The 24,099-nt window shown below is 34.4% G+C and overlaps 1 protein-coding gene across 3 annotated transcripts in view; it reads left to right on the plus strand.

The window, feature by feature from the left end:
• CTNNB1 (catenin beta 1) overlaps positions 1 to 24,099 on the plus strand; it is a 35,431-nt gene that overhangs the window by 6,655 nt on the left and 4,677 nt on the right. For 2 of the 3 annotated variants that reach the window (XM_051963650.1, XM_051963649.1), the window contains exons 2-10: positions 18,143 to 18,203; positions 18,663 to 18,890; positions 19,090 to 19,343; positions 19,510 to 19,748; positions 19,845 to 20,046; positions 20,760 to 20,904; positions 21,827 to 21,930; positions 22,023 to 22,361; positions 23,208 to 23,366. In XM_051963650.1, coding sequence (XP_051819610.1) covers positions 18,191 to 18,203; positions 18,663 to 18,890; positions 19,090 to 19,343; positions 19,510 to 19,748; positions 19,845 to 20,046; positions 20,760 to 20,904; positions 21,827 to 21,930; positions 22,023 to 22,361; positions 23,208 to 23,366 — 1,683 coding nt within the window. In that variant the 5' untranslated portion in view covers positions 18,143 to 18,190. Of the gene's footprint in view, positions 1 to 18,142; positions 18,204 to 18,334; positions 18,450 to 18,662; positions 18,891 to 19,089; positions 19,344 to 19,509; positions 19,749 to 19,844; positions 20,047 to 20,759; positions 20,905 to 21,826; positions 21,931 to 22,022; positions 22,362 to 23,207; positions 23,367 to 24,099 lie in introns of those variants that run through there. The other variant, XM_051963651.1, reaches the window with a different exon arrangement.

A 24,099-nucleotide genomic window follows, 5' to 3' on the forward strand; every position in this document is an offset into this window, starting at 1 on the left:
TCTCCCCAAGGAATCCCTTTCACGAAGATAGATGAGTTCAAAAAGTATTTTCATAATATATAAAATAAGTTAGTTTCTACTAGCATAAACAGATTGTTTATTTGTCAAATTGACTATAATGATGCATGTCCATATATAAGTTATGATTAACATAAGGTTGCTTTTACAAATCATGTCAAATATATTTTATTTCTTTATAGGTACAGTCAGTACTTATTTGTTAATATTGATTATCTAATGTCATTTTTTTCAGTGTACTTTTTGTTTATGTAGGAAGAATGAGGAGGCAGCAGCTCTTGTTGGCAGACTTAAATCTAGATTCATAGGGAACATAAAGTGATCATCTTGATAGTGCCTTTAGATTGGTATGTGGTGGCCTAGAAAGGGAGGAAAATTAAGTATTTTTTAACCAGTCATATTTTTGAAAGGAGGTGTGGTCTGGTGGCTTGAGCACCATCCTTGAAGCTAAATGGATCTTGGTTAAAATTCTGCTTTTGGCACAAACTGGATACGTGACCACAGGGCAATTCTAAGCTTGTAAATTGCAGGGTTGCTGATCTGTATTAGTGTAGAAAATGTGGAAAACATTCTTTTTGCTTTTTTTGTACTGTTTTTCATACATTCTGAAATTCAATTTCTTAAATTTGTGTGCTAGACTTTCATCATAAAAAGTGTGTGTGTGTGTGTGTGTGGTTGTGTGTGTGATAATTCCATATGATAAATTATGTTGATCTAATAGTATAGATTAATCAGAATTTAATTTACTGCTTGATGCAGGAGGAAGGGGGAAAATACCTTGGGTGTATCTTGGTTGTGGATATTCAATTCTTTCTTTTGAAACTGTTCTAAAACCCTATCTACATTTCCCAATATTTTTTAAAAAACAATTTCATGATTATATGAGCCACCTGAATTTTTAGAATTTCAGGTGAACACCAATTGTGTGAAAAACCACTTTAAAATGGTTACTATTCAATGTGATCTCTCAAAATGAAGAGCTGTGCATATATTTGTTTTTGTTTTTGAAATCTGAGAATTCCAAAAAATCCATAAGCTAGCAAATTACACTCCCTCTCGTTAACATTTGTCATGGATCTTACCAATATTTATTAAGACTTTCTTCTTCTCGATTCCTCTCTACCCCATTTGTTTTTCTTTTTTTTAATTTAAGAAATCGATAATGGAAACAATATTACTGGAAAATATTTTTATGCTATCTTTATCAGATAATTTTTTTAATCAACACTTGATTTGCCTGCCAATCATTTTGCTAATTGAAGTTGGATTTATTAAGTATTGGAGCTGGAACAATAGCGGTGAAATGTGGACCTATGATAGAGTATCAAACACCATAGGCCACATATGTCCTAAACACAGATTAAAATGTAATTGAGAAATGTTTTACAAAATAAGAATAAGATTATTACATTTTAAAACTATGTGGCCTATAAGAATCCTTATGAAAGGCTGAGTGGCTCCTGTTTCTATTTGAGTTTGGCACCATTGCTCTAGAACAAAAGCTTCTTTAGCTGTATGTCATGACCCCGTATGTGGTAACATAACTGAATGTGTCTGGGGGTCATGAAATTATGATTTATCATCAGTATATCTTTGATCTGTATACCTATTTTATATACTCATATACCTGGGGCCATGTAAAAATTGCTTGGGTGAAAAGTGGGAAAAGTTTTAAGAAGCCTGATTAAAAATATAACCAATTAAGCACTTTTTTTTTTCCTGGATCTACTAAGCAGAAGGCACAGTGGTGCTTTAGGAATTATTTGTAACCTATTAAACTGTCCTTACTCTGAATTAGTAAGACCACAGTGTACTGTATGCTGAATAAGTCGACATGCCCCTAGAATTTCTGGTGTTGGGAAATCTTGGGCTTGCTGCTTGCCTTTTTAAAGCTTTTTTTCTTTAAGGTGTAATTAGTTAAGCATTCCTATAAAAGAAAGTAACACATGAACTAGTTTTTTTTCATTTTAATTTCCATTTTTTTCCCCAAAAGGAATTAATAAGGTACAGTTCATAAATTTTAGATAGCTTAGTTTTGCAAACTTTGAAGGCTGTAAACCTTCTTGCTATAAAATTAATGATTTTTTAAAAATTAATTTTAATTAATGATTTTAGGACAGTAAAAATATCACAACTTGTCACAATAGTAGTGGCTTTTTGAAAATAAAAATACAGTTTTCTTGTTAACATATTTTTCAGATCTATGTTGCCCTTTCTAATCACAAGAACACAAGAGATAATATATTGCTGCTTAGGATTTGCTAATCCCAGAACGCTTGGGCTATTTTATTACATATAAGATTGAGTACCAGGCAGTGTTAGATGAAACATCCTTTGCTTAATCTTGTAGTAATAACACTGTGTATTCTATGCTTAACAAATCATAAACTTTTGGAATTGAACATTAAAATGTTTTGAGAAACTAATGTAATATCTTTTAAAGTACTTTTATTGCAAGAGATTGATGAATCTCAAAATCAGACCTGCAAAATTCTAGAACTGAATATAATTTTAGAGATATTTAGTCTTACTTCCCTCATTTTTATACATTCCAAAGCTGAAATCCAGAGATGTGAAATTATTTACCCTAAGTCATTTAGTATTTCTTAACAATTAGCCAGTCTTTAAGTCTTTCAGGAGGATTGTTTGGTTCTACTAGTTACAGTATGGCATGGTTTTTTTAAAAGGTATATGTAAGAAGTAATATTTTATGAATCCTTAAGGTTTTTTTAAAAGATCTTGAGCTTAAGTGAGTAGTGTATAAAATAAGCCTTTCAAGATAAAAACCAAAAACTAATAATCATACTGGCTTCTTTGAAAATTTTTCAGAGTAATATGTGGAGGAATAATTTCACAGATTTTTGGAGTTGTAAAAGGCTTTAATAATCCAATATTTGCAAAATAGCATAAGCTAATAGAACTTTTATTTTTCTGTAACCCTTTCTATGTATCATAATGTTTTTCTCTTTTAAAAAATTGGTTTACTGTCAATAAAAAGTTTAAATAAATAAATAAATGAATATTGGTTTGAAAATTTTTAGATGTACAGGTAACATGACCTAATGTGAGAAAAACCTTTTATTTAAAGCTTATGCTCACCCTTCTTCTAAAAAAGATTTAATGCTTGCATATTAAAATAATTTTTGAGGATAAAATTGGAAGAACTGCCAGATGGAAGCAGCTTTAGGAGATTTTTAATGCATTTTAATTGGTATATATTAAATTATTTACATTTCACAATGTAGTCTTTCCTCTACCTTTCCCAGAGATTTATTCCTTATAACAGAGGATAAAAAAGAGGGACGAACTCAGTTTAATAAAATTAACTGAAAAATGAAATTTGCTGTTCTGCAAAGAAGGGTCAGGGGGTGACTTCTGAAAACCTTTGGGGCTAAGAAAAGAAGGAAGTGTTTATTAAATGTCTGCTATACCATGCACTGTGCTGTTAAAGCATGTTACCAATTACATTTCATTTGATCCTTATGACAGCCATGGAAAATAGATGCTGCTGTTACCTCCCTTTCTGAGATACTGTTTAAGTGACTTTCCCAGAGTCACACAAATATCATCTGAGGCCAGATTTTAACTTGGGCCTACATGGCTCCAGGCATAGCTATCTATCCACATTACACCACTAGCTATCCCTAAACTTAGTCATTATTTCATAGCATTCAATTTTGATCTTCCTGTTAGCATTATTGTGTGCATTGTTTTCCTAATTCTGATTGCTTACTTTGTAAGTTTTCCCATGTTTTTCTTGAGTCATTGCTCCTTTTTTTTTTTTTTTAACAGCATAATATTCCATTAATTCATGGATTTTGTTTAACTTTTTCAGTTGATGGACAACCATTTTGTTTCCAGTACTTCTATATAGAAAGTGCAGTTTAATTTTATATTAGGGGTGGTTAAAAGATAGAGAAAACAAATGTAGTTAGCCATAGAACAGCAGCAGTATGTTGAGAAAAGCATGTGGGCATATGATAACATTATTAACTTATGGCCTTTGGTTATTTATTCAAACCCTTGAATATATGTTTTGTGTGCCAATCATTTGTGAGGCAGGCAGTATTTCACAATGGCTAGAGCTGGGCTGGAAGATTATAAATCCTGCTTCTGGAAAGTCCCTTGATTTCTCTGGGCAATCTCAGGATATAAATTGCAGAACAGGTACTGTCCTGCATGAAGAGAGAAATCTTCCTCTCAAGGAGTTCTTGATAAGTCAAATCATAGGTTCAATATCTGTCTTCATACCTCTGATCTCAAAAATGCCATTTATACTTCCTTATGGTTTTCCTTGTGAGCCTAACTAATGAAATTAAGTCAAAAGCTAATTTCAGTGTCTCTGCCCTAAAGCAGTCATTTTATTTCCTACCTTGTACTTTTTAAAAAATGAATTTGATTTTAAAAATTTAATGATGTTTAATATTTAGTCATAGAAATCGTTTGTGTCTTATCAGATTTTGTTTCATAAAAGGTAATTGTACATGAATAAATTTGATTTATAAAACATAGTTTTACAAATCATAAAGGATGCATTTTTAGGGTTTGGAAAATAACTTTTTACTTTGGTGATTTCTCTCCTTCTGCTTTTTCTGCCTCCCTTCCATATTCAAAAAGCCATAGTAACCCAACTCAGTTTTACTTTTTCATGATTTTTTGCCTGTTCAAAATATTTAACTTAGGATATTATTTCCAAAGTTTAAAAGAGTCTTATGCTTAATGAAATCGAAGGAATTATATCCTTCAAACAAAAGCTTATATTTCTGGACCCTTACCTAGAGGGCAGGGACTGGTTTTCCTTTTTTTTTAATCTCCAGCATGTAGCACAATATCCAGCACAAAGTAAGTGCTTAATAAATATTTGCTGATTAGTGTTTTAGACTTGAGCATTCTAAAAAAATTTTTTAGCATGTTTATGATTAAGCGTATCACTAGTTGCCATATAAGAAATTATAGCAACATAACACCTTTCTACGAGTTAGCAGAATATGAATTGGGTGTATCAAAAGGTATATTTTTAAAATATATTTTAGGATCTATCATATGACTGTCTTTGAATCAGAGGAATTACTATCATTGTATATTGTTAGAGAAGTTGACTGGACTACCTGACAATGGAGCAAGTCACTTATCCCAGAGTCCTGAATAAGATAATGGGAATTGTTTTATGCTTCTTAATTCAGAAAGTGTCTTTTGAGGGTGAGAATTCAGTTGCCCAAATTGTTTCATATACTTAAATCAACTTATGTAAGCCTTGTAAATAGTCACATTTAAATTCAAACACATTTAGAAGAGGTGAGCTAAAGAATGGTTGCTGAACAAAAAGCACATATCTAAAAACAGATCTTGAGGACCAGAGGTCTTGGGCAATTTATTGGCCAGTAATTGTTAAGAAAAGTTTTTTCCTAAAGGAGCCATCTAGAATTCTGGGTAATTCTGGGCCAACATGGTTCTCTACTTTTGATTCCCCAATTCAGTTTTAAACTCTTGAAATTAGACTAATTTCTGCCTTTTTTCCCCCCTGTATTAAAGTACATTGAGGAATAGTAGCTAAAGAGTTTTGTAGATTTGATTTATTGAACTAGATAAAAATTTAGTTATCACTTTTCCTAGAGACTGAAAAAGTAATTTAAGGACTGGGGACAACAAAATAATCTGGTGGTAAAACCCAAACTTTTTATTTCTTGTTATGGTGTTTCGTGGAGAACCCAACTATTAATAATTAGTAGAGGTCTGCACCTCTTAGGTAGAATAGAAGATTTCCTTTAATGCTGGGAGTTAATTGTTGATAATTGGAAAAGGCCTAATGAAGTTACTGCCTGTGTAAATCCAAAATTTAAATGTTCTCAAGTACTTCGGCTAAATATCTCTGTGTGGGTGGGTGTGTATTGAACAGGATGCAAAATTAAGTTCAGAGTTGAGAGAAGAAGTGAAGAAAGCATACTGATTAGGTATGTTTCGATAAAACTTTGAAATATGTCAACTAGCACCTTTTAAAATATTGTGAGCCATGGAAGAATGTTGAATCTATACTATCTATGTGTAAATGTTAAATGATTAACATTGTGGTGAAGTTTGCTGGAAATGTCAATTGATGGGTTTTTTTTTTTTTTTTTAATTGAAGACATGATTGTTGCAGACTGCCCAAAGGTGTATTTAAAACCAAGTAAACTGGTTAAGAATTGTCACAGAAGTTTTCAACTATCCATGCTTTCAAGTGATAGGAGTTTGTTTGGGGATGTAAGGGTGTAGTAAAACACATGTCTTTGAAGTTTTCTGTAAATGAATTCCATATGTACAAAGGAGGAGACACTGGAGTGTTAGAAAATTAACTGCAGACTTCCAAATGGAGTTCCATTTCACTGCAGTGTAAAAAAGTGCTGACGTAGGCAACTACCTTTCACAGCCACTGAAAGAATGCAGTCACATCTAAATTTACTTATACAACAGTTTATTTAGAAATAAAGCTAGAAACTTTCAATATAAGTATTATTCATAAGTATTCTGAGTAAGACACTATACTAATTTTTTTGTGTTGTTAAGTGAAGTTGAAGCTTAGCACTTCTAATCATTTTTCTGAGAGTGATGACATACAAAGTTAAAAGTAACGTTTGATTTAGTTTATATTCACACTTATTTTTTTCTATTAAAGATGATAAAATTTATCTTGTGTGAGGGTGAGTCATATAGAATCACAGAATTTGAAAGACAGTAAGAAAGGAGAAATCTAGGCATGGAAAGAACAGCCTTATAAAAGCAAAATCATAGAGCCACTTTTTACCTTGTGGTAGGATTGAGTATATAGAAGTTAACATGAGACTGTGAAGATTGGCAGGTGTTATTTGGAAGACAGTTCATGTTAAATGTAGTTGAAAACCTTCATTTTCATGCTATCTGAATGGAGTGTTATTAGGCAGTGACTACTAAATCAGGCAGTCATAATAATACTTACAGATTACCCCTGATACATGAAAGAAAGATGTCTTGAAAGAAGAGCTTTAGAATGAACAGCAATATAGTCAGGTCTCTGAGAATATTTTGGTTTGTGCAGTAGATAGGTTGTAGAAAATGTACAAAAACCAGAATATTTTGTAGGAAATATTACTGTAAAATAAAGGATTCTTTTGTAATGTGCTAACCATTTTAAAAAATTATTGGTGACTTCTGAATAATACATTTATTTACTAATAATCACCTTCCTTGTAATAAAACAGGCAACCTAACTTAACAAAATACCTGAGTCTGGCAACATATGTAATCTTATGCCCCGCAGTTCCCTACCTCTCTACTTAGAGGAGAAAACTGTTTCATCAGTAACCCTTTAATTTATCTTTGCTAAATTAAGAAAGCTCAATATATAAAGTACAAAGAAACATCTCTATAATGAGGTTTTCTAGCACCTAAGTCATGCCCTGTTTTATTGACTAAGTTCCTTGAACTTCTTTATAAGAATAACCTAGGGAAATCATAGCTACCTTTTTGGAAACAAGAAACTTCTTGGCTTACTGTAAAGGCCTTATCTAGACATAATCTAGCAATCTGTTATTTTTCTTACAAAGGAAAATGAGATTTCTATTGAGACTTATTTTTGAAGTATTGTGAGCCTACATTCTTCTGAAAGCTAATATAGACTGTTATCTATTAAAGAAATGTTAGAAGTTAAGGTAAATGGAAGAAAGGTACTAATCTTTATAGAACAATAAACTCCATTTATCATTGGGACAGTCAGATTGACCTGCTTATGCCAGTCAAGAGTGTTGGGGAGGAGGGTCTTCATCTACACTGCTGGAATGGATTCATTTTCTACTCCACTCCCTTTTTTTTCCCTGAGTAGATTCCATCCAATACACATTTTCATACCCCTACTTTGTAATTGGCACTAGGCTAAAATCTGAAAGTCTGTCTTGAAGGAGCTTCCTTATCCCCTTCCCAAGTCCTTTAATCTGCTTGAGCCTCAGTTTTCTTGTCTGTAAACTGACAGACTATCTATGATATTTACTTAAAGATTTGTTAGGGGTTTGAATCATAACTTATAGCATTTCAAGTGCTATATAAATGTCAACTCTTTATCATTTTTACTGGGTTGGGATACGAGCAATTGAGGGATCTGAAAAGTCTACAAAGTAGATGGTTCCTGAGCTCAGATTTGAAAAAAGCTAGGGATTCTAAGAAATGGAGGTAAGACAGGTGTGTATATTTCAGGCATGAGATGCAATTCAGTAGAGGTCAATCTGGTTAAAGTTTCTGGTTGTATTATAGAATGAACATGGAATGCTTTTGCACTCTTGGCTCTCCCTCAGTCTTAGAATGCTATTGTTCCTCACCTCTGTCTTTCAGTTTCACCGGTTTCCATTGTCTCAGCACAGTCACCCTTCTGCTGGAGACTTCTCTGGGTTCCCTCAGCTTTAAATGCCTTTCCCTTTTAAGATTATGTCCCATCTACTCTATAGTTATTTCTATATCTCTCCTATGAATGTGAACCCCTAAATTTAGGGCAGGAAATTTGTTTTTCTTTGTACTTCCACCCTTTGGCATGGTGCCTGGCACCTAAGTGCTTACTAAATGCTTGCTGACTTACTAAATGTCTAGTGAACATTTCCATTTCATATAGTCTATTTGAAATAATCTAATCAAAATTAGATAGAGTGTGTCTAGATAAAACATGTTCTGGAGCAAACTGAATGAGTTTTCTGGGAAACTTCTAAGTATTTAAGGGGATACATAACTTAGCCCATTTTTTCCCAAGGTCTTGAAAAACTGTCTTTAATGGAGAACAACTACCTATAATCTATCTTACTTACAATATTTTAAAATGTCAAAAAATTCAATATTTAACCTCACTGTTTTCAGGGAACATGACATGCAGGCTATCTAATGTAATTCCTAGGAGAATTTGGTCATTGAGATCATAATAAGGGTATCTAAATGATACTTGTCATAGTTAATACTTGCAGGTTCTTAGTTCTCTAAAGCATTTTTATCTCAAATAGTCAGTCTTCATGGGTCTTGAAAGTAATTTAAGTCATTTACTTGTTTTTTCCATGCAGAGCTCTGAGAATAGTTTGAGCAGCCATTCTTTTTAAAAGCCTTTCTGGGCAGTACTTTTTATAAAGTAAGTAGTAGGTTTCATTTTATCTCTTGGTAAAAGTAGATGTAGCTCACATTTGGAAGAATTTTAATATTCTCGAGTATTATTATGCTATTCAATGGCATATATCACATAATTGCTTTATTAGTGATATAACCATCGTATATTTATTGCTGTAGATTATCTGAATGGATTCATACTATCCATAAGCTAAAAAATTAGAAATGGCTTGCTATTTTATGTGATTTTATCATGTGGGTACTCCCTCTGCTGACAAAGATCAAAATTCCTCCATACTTGTGCTGTACTTTTTCATTCTTTATTCTAAATTTTCTCTATAAGAGATTTCATCCCAGAGCACAGAGACATTTTTGGGATCATAGGATTTAAAACTGAAAGGAACCTTAGGGATCCTTTAGGCTTCCCTTCCCTTCCATATTTTGCAAATGAGTCCCAGGGAAGGTAAAATGACCTGTCACATAGTAATGAGCAACAGAGCTAGAAGTGAAATCCAGATCCCCTGATGCTAAATCAGTAATACTCTTTCTAAAATACTGCCATGCATTTTTTTTTCCCCAGTCTCAGAGGGTTCTGGTGTGCTTCTCCACTTGTCTCTCTAATGCTTGATATTGTGACCACCCTGTTGCCATTTTTAATCAAGTATCCCTTTGAGAAGGAAGGGGGGGAGGGGCAGGAAGTCTGTATAAAAATATATTTCTGGTTTTAAAATTAAGCATTAATTCTTCATCCAGACATTGGTCATCCAAGTTTCTAGAACCTTAAAAAAACTGTCCAAGTTAATTTGATTGAGTAAAAACAATGATAAGTGAAATGACATTACACAGGAGTTGTTAAGCTTGGTCTCTTGCTTGAGTAGTTGCCTAAACTACGCAAGGTGTTACATAAGTATTTACTAGATTTTTGTGGAGATTTGTTTTTAAAATGTATTAAAAATAGAGATGGTTAGGACTGCACATAAACTAGCAGTGTATCTGATGAAAACAGCTCAGCTGTGATGATACCTTAAGGTGCTTTCTTTATGTAACATTCTTGTTGGGGCCTAAACAGCAATCCTAAATTAAGATTGCCAGTATTATTTTATTTTATAGCTAAGGTCTGCTGAAGTGGACCAAGTCACACAGATTTTCATTTAAGATCATCTTCCATTAAGTTAATGTCCTGAAACCTTACATTCCTGTTCTAAAAGCACTCTCCATCTTCCAGGAACCACAAGATATATGTGTGTATATTTTAAAACAAAACATTTTTTATACATTTTGTTTTGACTCAATAGATATTTTCCAGCAACTCCTCTCCCTTAGTTCCCTCCACCCCACAAAATAAAAAAGAAATCCTGGGACTAATAATAATCATTTATTTTCTACTTTTCATAGTTTACTGATTCAGTGAAAGTATGTGTGGTTTTTACCTTTAATTGCATAGTGCCAGCATTATTCTATTTGCCCTGTATCTTGTCTTTTTTATTTTTTATTTCTCTTTACATTTACTGAAACAGACTTTAAATTGAATCTTGAATCATGATTATGATTTACATGATGCAATAATATATGTATATGTAACATTCCACTTTAATAGAACAAAATAAATCAAATGAAAATTAAGTTACAGAATGAACAAAAATCTTGCAGTCTAATCAGATTTACTTCTTTTTTATTCACATTTCCTAAGTAGTATTTTTAATTTCACTTCTTTGTGGTTTTAATGAGCACTTTGGAAATAGTATCACAGCTTACTTGTGAATACTATGTTATTTTTCCTTGAAGTTTGCTTCACTTTCAGTTTTAATTGTGGGTGGTTTTTTGATTTTTTGGTTTTGTTTTGTTTGTAAGATTTGTAACCTTTATTGGGCAGGAGAACATTTATTTCACATGGGCTTTTTGTGTCATGGAACAGCTTGGGATAGCTAAAAGAATTGCACAGTTCCCAATTGCATCCCTCTTGCTTTCTTTCTCCTCAGTTCTGAGTGATATTCTTTCTATAGTACCTGTACCAGATTGTGCGTGTTTGTATACATTGGTTCTTTGGATAAAATATAAGCTCCTTGAGCTCCCATTTCATTTTTGGCTTTGGATTCCCAAGGACAAAGACATTTACTCATTCCCTAGATAGTTACTTCATTACATGATAAGTTTATTCCTAAACTTTAAAAGTTTTATAGTATACGAGAATTAAAAACTAAAGTAAAACCTCACTGAACTTAGTTAAAAGGGTAGGCCAGTTAGTATGTGGGGACAGTCTGAAATGCAGACTATATTTAAGGAAAAGTTACCTTCTAAATTTTCCTTAATACTCTAGTGACCAAAGGGAACAAACATCCAGCTCTGATCATTTGCCACTTTTAATTGACCATTTAACTGATTCCACCTCAGGGCCTTCTTTTTCTTGACTTATATAGGCCATTCTCTTTCCTCTCCTCTTCAATAGTTACTAAAATAATAAGACATATGCCTAGGGGCAGCTAGGTGGTGCAATGAATAGAGCACCAGCCCTGAAGTCAGGAGGACCTGAGTTCAAATTTGGCCTCAGACACTTAACACTTCCTGGCTGTGTGACCCTGGGCGAGTCTCTTAATAACTCCAATTGCCTCCGCCAAAAAAAAAAAAAAAGACATGCCTGAGCGTGTCATTTTTGCTTTTGGGCTCCAAATCCTGCATGTTAATCTACCACCACGATAATATAAACTTTTTGAGAGCAAATAGAGGCTGGTTCTGTTTTGTTTTGCTCTTACTGTGTCTTACACTTGGGGGCCGTAATGTTGAATTATAATTAAATTCCACAGTGTCATGATATTGGATACTATGCTCAGCCTACACTGCTTCAAATAAGTTATGTTATCAATTAGTAAAGGCAAAATTGAAGTTTTGCTGGATTATCAACAGTAATGTGGAAAGAGTTGGTGGCAGCAATATCTCTACCATTATTTCATTGATGTGATATAAAGGTTTTCCTCATAGGTGCATCATTTCACAGTAATGTCATCAAGTTATCAAACCCTTCCATAATACAAGGAATTTACTTGAGCCCGAACAAGGTCTCCAAATTGCTCGAGACAGCTCCAGCTCTACATGATTTATTCTCATCTTACTCTTATCCCTGCTTCTCTCTTTCTAGTTATGTAGCTCTAGCTAGGGCTTTTTATTCTTCCAGCCTTGTTTCTGCTATCCTCTCTTTCCCTGTTTTCCAAATACCATAATATTTTTCTTTTTTCAGACTTTAAAAACATCTTTCAATTACTGGCTTGACCATTCTGGTGAAGTCTATGAACCTGCTTTTAGAATAATATTTTTAGAAGCATGAAATGAAATATATATAATTATTAAAGAAATTGGAATTTGGAGACAGTTAAGGGTATTGTAAGTAGAGTACTGGATTTAGGAAGCCCTGAGTTCAAATGTGTACTCGGACATTGACTGTGTGTCCCTAGGCTTAACCTGTCACTTAACCTGTTTGCCTCAATTTCCTTTTCTGCAAAATGAGGATACTTGCAGAGTTGTGAGGACCAGATGAGATGATAATTATAAAATGCTTAGCAGGTAATAGGCACTATATAAATGTCAGCTATTATTATACAATTATCAAAATATTTGAAAAAACTACCATTACTTAGGGTCAGGTATGGAATCGGGAGAACCAGAGTTGTAATCCCATCTTAAGGATCCTCTAAATATTGGGGTGATGATACATTAATAGCAATGTCATTTTAAATTGACAGCACTTTTCACATAGATTGTTTAGCTCTCGACAATCCCGTGAGATCTGTAATACAATTTATAGGTAGTAAAATTGATGTTGAGAAATTAAATCACATATTTGACCATAGCAGTACAGTAAATGGCAGGACTAATTTTTCCCATACTGTTCTAAGTTTATTGTTCTTTTCTTTTGACATATTACTTGCTTCTATTAAAATAGATTTGTGACTTAGAATAGAAGAAAGATATGATAAAGTGACATTTTCCCTCTCTTTGCTCTTTATATGAAAGATTAAAACAAGAAGCAGGTAAAACCGTTACAATTAATTGCAGTTAATCCATTATCTATGGTCATGACTTTTAGTGTTTTATTGACTATGGGCTACTTACAATCAGTTACAATTTTAGAGAACTATTGGGAGGAGTAAGTGTAAAAATTCATTCTAGAAGTTAGATATGTAAAGATAGATTGGAATGTTAAAAATGGATTTGCAGAATTCTCAACAAAAATCAAGTTGCTTTAATAATTAACAAGTTGCCTCAAGAGCCAATCTTGTCTCTCCACACACACTGACTGGTAAATAGGGAAGTATAAGAAAATAACAACTTAATGTTAGGAATTTTCTGTCCTACACAATATAATCAGTCATCAGTGAAACTAGAGGCATCTTTCAACAATGGTGAGAGATGTACATTTGTGTTATTCTGTTACTTCTCCTTTTCTCCCCACAGCCTCTTAATTTGGGAAACACAAAATTTGAGAATAGTAAGTTTAAGTTCTTTCTTATTAATATATTTGTGATAATTATTATATTATTTTTATTATTATTATTATTTTGTTGAGGCAGTTGGGGTTAAGTGACTTTCCCAGGGTCACACAGCTAGGAAGTGTTAAGTGTCTGTGGCCAGATTTGAACTTGGGTCCTCCTGACTTTAGGGCTGGCGCTGTATCTATTGTACCACCTAGCTATTGCTTATATTGTAATTAATAATATTGCAAATAATGTATTATTATGTGTAATGAGAGAAAGCCCTCTGAATGCTGCTTTTTTGCTCCAGTATTTGTATTTGGGGTTTGGGGTCTATGGACTTAAGATAATTATATTTTAATAATTTGTTTTCTGTGTATTTTACTTGCTGTACTACATGTGTCATTGATGCCTTGTAATATATTCAAGGGCTCTGTACAAAATAATCTCCTTTATATATGTATATCCTCTCAGTGACCTCATCAAATTTCATTGGGTTCAAATACAATCTTGGCAGAAAACTCCAATATCTGTATATCCAATTCTAGTTTCTCACCTGAACTGCAATCTTTTACCACCAGCTGTCTTTTGGTATTTTGAACTGAATATTTCTGAAGCTTCTCCAACTCATCATGTTTAGACTAAAGCTGATCTCTCCCAATAATACAAAACAGAAGCCCCCTCTTCCAGTTTCTTCATTTATGGTGGTCAAGGACACCACCATCTTTCTAGTTATCAAGTTCACAGTTTGGGTATGCATCTGAATTCCTCACTCTCCCCACATAACAGTCATTTACCAGAGTGTCTCTATTTCTGTTTCTCCACATCACCACCATCCTAGCTAGTACAAGCTTTCATCATCTCTTGTCTGGATACTTGTAGTAACCTTCTAATTGGTCTTCCTGCTTCAGGACTTTCCCACTGCCTACTCATCCTCCACACAGCTCCTAAAGGGATTGTATGGGTTGACTGACCATGTTTCATCATGATTGACTGAATTTCAATAGTTCTCTAGAATCAAAACTCTTGGCATTTAAAACTCTTTACAATATAGCTCTAACCTGTCTTTCCAGTGTTGTTCCTGGGCTCCTAACATTCCCCCAAAGTGGCCTTCTTGCTATTCCTCATGAACAGCAAATTAGTGTCTTTGAATTTCCTAGAAAGGTACTTTCTTTGCACATATGCTGCTTGAAATCTACATTTTTCTTCAAAGCTCAGTTCAAAGTCTGGTACTTAGATAAGGCCTTCCCTCATTTCCCTAGCAGCTAGTTATCCCTCAACTCACAACATCTTTCTTCCCAACCCTCCATTACCTTCTTACTTTGTATGTATATAAATGTATTTTTGTATTATTCTATAGTAGAGGTTCTACTATATTGAGTGTTTTGAATCCTTTTGGAAATGTTTTAAAGATCCCTTATAACATTTTAAAATACATAAGCTACATAAGATGACAAAGAAAACTAATTATTGAAATACAATTATCAAAATAACTTAAGTTAAAAACCTGTTCTTAAAGAATATAAGTTTCCTGAGGGCAGAGACTTTAATTTTATCTCTAGATAAACAGTGCTTGGCATATGATGAACACTTGATAAATACTTGCTGATTGATTTGATTCATATCAGAATATTGATAAATGTACATATATTCTACATCCCATATATGTAGTTAATAAGCATTTCTTTACATTAGTCTACTATTGTTGCTGCTAAGTAAATACAAGACAGTGAGCAAATTACTTCATCTTTTTGGTTCATAATGTCTAGTTCTGTAAAATTAGGTCTGTGAGCATAGAGGTGAATCTTGCCCAGATCCCTCATTTATTATGATCTATACTTATATTTTTATTCTTGATCTAATAGTTTCAAGTGATGACTGTTGTTATTGCTTTTTTGAATTTGCTGGAATGGTTGGCTTTTTATTTTGTAACTAGTGTTAATAAGCCTTTCCAAAAGATATTTGGAAAAACTAACATCCCTAAAACAATTAGAACACTAATTTGTTTGAAATATTATTGCTCTATTGCAAATGTAATGATGATGAAACTGTAGCATGTAATATTTCTAGAATAGGGTTTTATATGAAGGTGTATGGATGCATTTTATAGTCATTTCTATAACTTATTAATAATTACCAAATTGTCATTTTCTGATTCTTAATCTGAGCCTTGCACTTAATTTTAATTCATATTGATATATTTTGTTTTTATCTTTTGGTTCATTATCCGCTAAACATTTGTTCTTTCTGCTAGCCAATAATCCATCTCTTACAACAACAACAACAACAAAAAAAAAAAAAAGTCAGAAAAACTAAACAGACAGTACATAACTGACAATATATGCAATTGCATACTCGTTGTCATCTCATGTCCCTCTTATTTAACCACTGCTTAATTTAGTACTTTGGTATCTGTACACAAAGATAGTTAACTAAAAGCCAAATTTGAAATCAAAATTAGAAATATTGACAATAATATCCAGAGAGAATTTGTATTAATAGGCAGGATTCAAGGAACATTTGAATTCAGTTTTCACCCCAGTATCTAATTGAGTAAAAGAATGATGGGTTATTTCTCCAAATCTGTTTCCTCATCTGCAAGAGATAATATCTATTGGGACCTATCTGATGTGATTCTTATAAGACTAATTGCAAATGCTTTGCAAATGTCAATCAACAAGCATTTATCAAGCACCTACAACATATCGGCCACTGTACCCATTGTTGGTAGTAAAAACAAATCTGTGTGTAGGGACGGGGATGTAAATGCTCCAGTAGGTCTCTTCAACATGATGAATGAGGGGAAAGTGATGGATAAATTAAAAAGACAAATGCTAAGTTTGAGTTTGAAATTTTTTTCATTGATGATATTTATGTTAACCTGTTTAAGTTGAGATACATTTGTTTTAAAATTTAAAATAAGATAGCAATTTAGAGATTCCCCTTTATTGGATAGAATAAATGGTAACTAACAGTCATTGAACTTAGAAATGGAAGAGTGACATTTGTTGAAAACACTCTAGTTGTTTAATTGTTTCCAAGGGGTTGGGAAGTTTAGAATGCTTGGTGTATGGAAATGTATTTCATGTTTACATAATAGCAATACATTTTTTCAAAGTTGCTGTTGGAACATTACTAAATGTTTTATACCTATTTAATATTATGCCTAATGTTTTACATCTTTTTTCAACAATATAAAGATGGGACTATAAAATCTCCATGACTAAGCAGTGAATCTGGCTTTGAGGGTAGTTCTTTATAAGACTTATTTTTGAATTATATTAGCCATACTTGATTATAATTTGCCATTGAGTAAATTTATATAGAAAGTTTTGGGTCCAAAGTTGTGAATGAAGGGGGGAAAATGGTTTAAAATAACTAACTTAAGTGTGAAAACTAAGTAGTCAAAAGGGCTTTAACTTCTCCAGCTGTCTTCATGTACCTTCACAATTTAACCTTTCTCTGAATTTGCAATAATTTTAACTTGCTGATTCTGCTCGAGTTTCTTAACAAATAGGAGGATTTTTTTTAAAGCCAAACTAAAATTGATTTAAATATTTAAAAAGTTGTTTTCTATGGTATATATTTTCACCCAGAAAAGGGAATAGAAAACTTCTTTAAGCAAATTGTAAACAAAAAGTTGCACAGAAAACAAGACAGCAAAAAGTTGGATATGATCTGGAAAAAGGAACCAAGCTAGTAACAATGTAAACACTACATAACTATTTTGAGTTCCCATTTATTAATTTCATAAATCACTATTAACATTGTCCACTGTGGGTAGAAGTAGTTTTATGCATGGTTCCTGTCTTGTGATTTATGATGAAATAAACATAGTTTAGTGCTTTCATAACATCAACTTTTTCAGTACATATTTTAACATGGTGGGGGGTGTATGTGTATTTCTCATCTGTTGTAATTGTTATTTGCTGAACTAGATTTGTAGGTATTGATATCTGCTTTGGTTAAATATTTTGTAGGATCAGAGGGTCTAAAGCAGGAAGGGAATTTAATGACCTCCACCCCACCCCCACCTCCATGATTGTTTAGAAGCGTGCAGTAAGCCAAATTGGGCACTGATCTCAACCCTGTGATCCTTGAGTGCAGTGCTCTTTCCAGTGTGCCACACTGGATCCCAGTTAGTTAAAGATCAATTTATATTATAGTGAATTAGGAAAAGAAATTGGCTAATGGAAAAATGTCAACTCCTGGTGAGAATCATGAAATTTACCTTTCTTTGGCACTCTTCCTCCTTCCCCATAGATCATGAAGTTCCTTAAGGGCAGAACTGTTATTTAATTTGTTTTTTTGGTCACTGTTTTCTTAGTACCTAGAACAGGGATTCCTAGGTATCCTAGGAGTTGAGAAGTACTTGTTGTTTGAATGAAAATCTATCAAAGGGATAGTTTAGGTTAATTTCATGAGCATTTTTTGTGAAGGGACTAAAGGGTTGTTATTACTTATAATTACTTACAAATAATTACTGATTTATTACTTTAAAAAATTTCAGTTTAAATTTTATACCATAATTATTTTTGAAAAACCTTTCTAATGGCACTTAATTAATTTTTTAGGGTCTGTGACGTAAAATAGACCACAATTCTGAAAAGACCACAAGGACAATGGCCACTCAAGGTTTGTATCATAAATTTCTTCAGTCACTCTATTTGGGGCTCTGCTTTGTTGCCACTAACCCAGTCTGGCTCAGATCCCCTTGCTTTCCTCTCTCCCTGCTTACTTGTCAGGCTGCCTTTTGCTCCATTTTCTGCTGACCAGTACTAATGGCTTGATGAAATAGCAAACAAACAAGCCACCAGCAGGAATACAGTCTGGATGACTGCTTCTGGAGCCTGGATGCAGTGCCATTCTTCCACTGATTCAGTGAGTAACTGTTAGGTGGTCCCCCAAGGACTTAACACGTCATCACTGAGCTGATCCTGGCTATTACTCTATTTTCCTTGGCTGTCTTTCAGATCAGACTTTATTTCTGAAAAAAAAATTTTTTTTCAATGGGCCATGTCACAAATATTGTCTGTATTTGTAATAAAACATTTAAGTAGTAGTAATATTTTTTTACTATTTCATTTCTTCCAGCTGACTTGATGGAATTAGACATGGCGATGGAGCCAGATAGAAAAGCAGCTGTTAGCCACTGGCAGCAACAGTCTTACCTTGATTCTGGAATCCATTCTGGTGCCACGACAACAGCTCCCTCCCTGAGTGGCAAAGGCAATCCTGAGGAGGAAGATGTAGATACCACCCAAGTCTTATATGAATGGGAACAGGGATTTTCTCAGTCTTTCACACAGGAACAAGTAGCTGGTAAGTAAAGCACAAGGTGTTTTGTGAATGGAATGGGGCTTGTTCAGTTTATTAAGGGTGGAGAGTGTAACAATTTCAGTGATTTTAAATTTTAGAGTGAGGGAAAGGGGATTCTTTTTTGTTGGGCCTTGAAATTCGTCTTAGTTGATCAAGTCGAATTTTCAGCAGTGAATAGTGAGTTTTGACTTGATTTTTCCAGATATTGATGGACAGTACGCCATGACCAGAGCACAGAGAGTTCGAGCTGCCATGTTCCCTGAAACCTTGGATGAGGGCATGCAGATCCCATCCACTCAGTTTGATGCAGCTCACCCAACTAACGTTCAGCGTCTGGCTGAACCTTCCCAGATGCTAAAGCACGCTGTGGTGAATTTGATCAATTACCAGGATGATGCCGAGCTGGCCACTCGTGCAATTCCTGAATTGACTAAACTGCTGAATGATGAGGATCAGGTAAGGGCAGATGTTTCCCTTCTAGGCTGTTGTGAAAAGAAAACACAGAACAATGTAATTCTGAGATTAACTCACTATGCTCAAGAATCAGGTGATTTGTTCTAAAGTTTGCTGCTTGTCAAAGTATTTGAGGAACAAAGCAGTATTCTTTTATGTTCTATTATAGGTGGTAGTTAATAAGGCTGCAGTTATGGTTCACCAACTATCTAAGAAAGAAGCCTCCAGACACGCCATAATGCGCTCTCCTCAGATGGTGTCTGCTATTGTGCGCACCATGCAAAATACAAATGATGTAGAAACAGCACGTTGTACTGCTGGAACACTGCACAATCTTTCCCATCACCGTGAAGGCTTATTGGCTATCTTTAAGTCTGGGGGCATTCCTGCCCTTGTGAAAATGCTTGGGTAAGGCAACTTGGGAGCAAATGCTTGTGAATGGAGAGGGAAAGAACTAGAGAGTGCTTGATCTAAGAATACTGATAGATTTTGTTTTTTTCTCAGCTCCCCAGTGGACTCTGTGTTGTTTTATGCTATCACAACTCTTCACAATCTTTTATTACATCAAGAAGGAGCCAAAATGGCAGTGCGTCTTGCTGGTGGATTGCAGAAAATGGTCGCTTTGCTCAATAAAACAAACGTTAAGTTCTTGGCTATCACAACAGACTGTCTTCAGATTTTGGCTTATGGCAATCAAGAAAGCAAAGTAAGTTTGACTTGCTTAATGCTTTATATGGAGACATGTAGGCTGTGAGGATAAGAGGATAAAAGTCCCTAGACTGGATAGGAACCGAACAAATTATACTCGATAGAATTTGTTGCTCTGACGGAAGATCAAAGTCTTGAAAAAGCCTATCAGTACCTATATACTTGCCTTTGTGTTTATTGTATTTGACTTGATATGCCCCAAAATGCCATTGATCACCATCACTTTTACTCCCTTACTTCACAGAAAAATCAACCATATCTAACAAATTTTTTTCATTTCTAGATCTAGGCATAGTTTTGGTTGATAATACCTCTTTTAATTTTGAGTAGTAGGTATGACCAGGAAGGGGGTGATGCCTTAGGATGTCGTTTTGTGTGTGTGTGTGTGTGTGTGTGTGTGTGTGTGTGTGTGTGTGTGTGTGTGGAGACATGATTTTTATTTTTCTTCCCTCTTAACAGTGAATCCTGATAAAAGTAAAGAATTAAAAAGTTAGTGTTATGGTATAATCTGGATCTAAATTAAAGTGGCTTAGTGTTATATGATATGGAGAAAATAAAATGTCAGAAGTAATTGATTTAGTAGTGGTTAGAGAAGGCCATGGAAAAAAAAGACAGGATCCTTATTTAGATAAATCACAAGATAGTTTTCAGCTTTCTATATCATATACTTAGTAGTCTTCTTCAATTAAAACTACGTATTTGTTTTTCTAGCTGATCATTTTGGCTAGTGGTGGGCCCCAGGCTCTGGTAAATATAATGAGGACTTATACTTATGAAAAACTCCTATGGACCACAAGTAGAGTACTGAAAGTGTTGTCAGTCTGCTCTAGTAACAAACCGGCTATCGTGGAAGCTGGTAAGTATGTTGTAGCCAACACTATCTGGGCAGGATTTCTGCACTGTTGTTTTAGACAACTATTACTGTTGATTTGTTTTTTATGTTTTCCCTTAAACTCTTCCTCTTTGAATTCATGCTTATAACAAAGCAAATCATTTAAGCCAAATCAATTGACACAGTTGTTTATCAGTACCCACATCTGGCAATATGTACCCTGACATCCCTAACCACCTCTACCTGAGAGGGGACTGCTTTCCTTATTTGTTTTCCAGTATGGATATTGTTCATTATGATTCATCAATTTGGTTGCTTTTTAGGATTATCATTTACATAATTATAATCATTGCTGGTTTTATTCTTTAGGTTCTACCTTTACTACTTTCTTTTCTCTCATGTATTGCTATGTTAGCTTGTCATATCACAGTATATTTGAATGTTCCTTAGTTTGCAAGTCCAAGGACATCTAGTTGAATGACTTTATTTGCATAATTCCAAATTATTATCCAGAAAGGTTGACAGCATTCTTTTAGAGTGTTCTAAAGGTATTGTTTTATTGGATCCGGTCCTCTGGCACTATGCAAAATATTCCTGTTTGTAAAAATTCATGCTTTGTTTTTCTTGATCATCTTCATTCTTGCTCACAAATAAGATACTGAAAACTTTTGAATATTTTCAGAAATATACAAGAAGCCAGACAGTGAGCCACTCACTGGAGAAAAGTATTTTAGCATAGAGGCAAGACAATAGATGTTAAATGAAGAAATGATTTTTTTTTCTCCAAAAGGAGGTGGGAAGAGATAAGCCATCTCTCTTGAGAGGGTGTGGAGTTAAGGGGACTTTGGGAAAGGAAGACTGCTAGTTTAGTCACTCAAGTCCCCTACTAACATTCAGCAGGGAAAATAGTAAAATCTTCATCAGCAAATTTATTTTTATTTTCAAGGTGGGATGCAAGCATTAGGACTTCACCTTACAGATCCAAGTCAGCGTCTCGTACAGAATTGTCTCTGGACTCTTAGGAATCTTTCAGATGCTGCAACTAAGCAGGTAATTTCTTTGTTAGAGAGCGATAGAGAGAGTTGAGTTGTAGCTTCTTGATTGATAAAGACTAAGTGTCTCAATTTTTTTTATTTCCATAGGAAGGAATGGAAGGTCTTCTAGGGACTCTGGTTCAGCTTTTGGGCTCAGATGATATAAATGTTGTCACCTGTGCTGCTGGCATCCTTTCTAACCTCACCTGCAATAACTATAAGAACAAGATGATGGTGTGCCAAGTTGGTGGAATTGAAGCCCTCGTTCGCACTGTTCTTCGTGCCGGTGATAGGGAGGATATCACTGAACCTGCCATCTGTGCACTTCGTCATTTGACTAGCAGACACCAGGAGGCTGAGATGGCGCAGAATGCTGTCCGCCTCCATTATGGACTCCCAGTGGTGGTTAAACTCTTACATCCGCCATCACATTGGCCGCTGATAAAGGTAAATGACTTGATCTTCTTCATTCTTGCTCACAAATAAGATACTGAAAACTTTTGAATATTTTCAGAAATATACAAGAAGCCAAAAAGTAAGCCACTCACTGGAGAAAAGTATTTTAGCTGGTGCTTCTGCATAGAGAGAACACTTATTGTGTTGATCAGTTGAATTTGTAAGCCATAGAATGGCATGTAATGGTATGCGAGGCTATCCTAAGCGCTCGTTTCCAGTCTTGGCTGTACTGTCCAACCCTGAGCCTTTTTTGCCATTTATGATTTAGCCTCTTCTGCCTACCTCATTTTAGGGCTATGAGAACCAGGTAACACTGTTGTGTGGACTGTGAAAAGCTTGTCTAGTAGGAGATGTGTTGGCTCGCTGCACTACTTCCTAGTGATGTGGCCAAGGACGAGTTTACTTATTTACCCTGAGCTTTGGTCTCCTTGTCAGTAAATTGGTGATATAAGACTTTTATTACCTACCTCACAGGCTAGTTGTGAAGAATAAAGCCCTTTGATAAGTGCCATAGAAAAGAGCTCTTTGCAGTGTTCTACTCTTACAGGTGTAAGAACTCGATTCTTTCTCGATAGTTTAGTATCTTACTCGATAGTTTCTAGTATAAGCTAGTCAAGGTGACTGGTACTGTTAGACCTCAAAGAAATACCTTGAATAGTAGACATTTCTTAGATTTGGGGTTTAGATTGTTGTTGTTTTTAAACGTGTACCTATTGAGTAATTGCAAGCTATTTATTTATTTGTTTTTTTACTGGTTCTAGATCTTGGATGTGGTAGGGAACTTAAAGGTAAGCATACAAAGTTAATTTGTTAATTCTTTAATCTCCTTTTTTGCAGGCAACTGTTGGTCTCATCCGAAATCTTGCCCTTTGCCCAGCAAATCACGCACCTTTACGTGAGCAAGGTGCAATTCCCCGGTTAGTTCAGTTGTTGGTGAGAGCACATCAGGACACCCAGCGCCGGACTTCGATGGGTGGAACACAGCAACAGTTTGTGGTTTGTAAACTTAACTAGTTGTTCCTTCCCCCTTCCCTCCCCCCCCAAAAAAAAATGCTTAAACATTTGATTAAAACAAAGAATAAAACCCCAGATAAACTAATAAAACTCCATACTACTTATCTTTTTTCAAAGGCAAAAAATCCTTGTGCAGTCACATGTCAGTTTTTCTCCTGATGGGGTGTTTTATGGGGAAAATGGGAAGAATGTTGAATTTGAAGTCTTAAGAGCTTGAGTTCAAATTTTTTATTGCTATTAACCTCTGTGACCTTAGACAAAGTTATTTTTAGCTCTTGAGTCTTAGATCTTAGTGGGAACTACTGTATCAGAATCTTCTTTAATGATTGGCTTTTCTTTCTTTTTTTAATCTACTTAAGAATATATTACTCTCTCCAAAGAAGAAACAAATTAGTAATAAAGTAGCCTGAACGTTAAGCAGAATAAGAAGGCCAAAGGTCATAGGTCATCCTTGAATACTTGAGTAACTATAAATTAAGATAATTTTATCCTGCATTTTTCATTCTCTAGGCTTCCAAAGGCTGTTGTCTTTTAGAAACATTATCTGCCATTTGAAAGGTATTTTCCATCTTGGGACCATGAAAAATCCTAAATAATTTTCATGGAAGGACATTTTTAAAAGTCAGTATAATTTGAGTCAATAATAAGCAAGTGGAAAAAATGAACTAGATGGGCAACCATAGTGGTCTCTGTTCTATACCTAGTTTTTTGTTGT

The sequence above is a fragment of the Antechinus flavipes genome, chromosome 5 (assembly GCF_016432865.1).
Source record: "Antechinus flavipes isolate AdamAnt ecotype Samford, QLD, Australia chromosome 5, AdamAnt_v2, whole genome shotgun sequence".
In the NCBI taxonomy this organism is placed as follows: domain Eukaryota; kingdom Metazoa; phylum Chordata; class Mammalia; order Dasyuromorphia; family Dasyuridae; genus Antechinus; species Antechinus flavipes.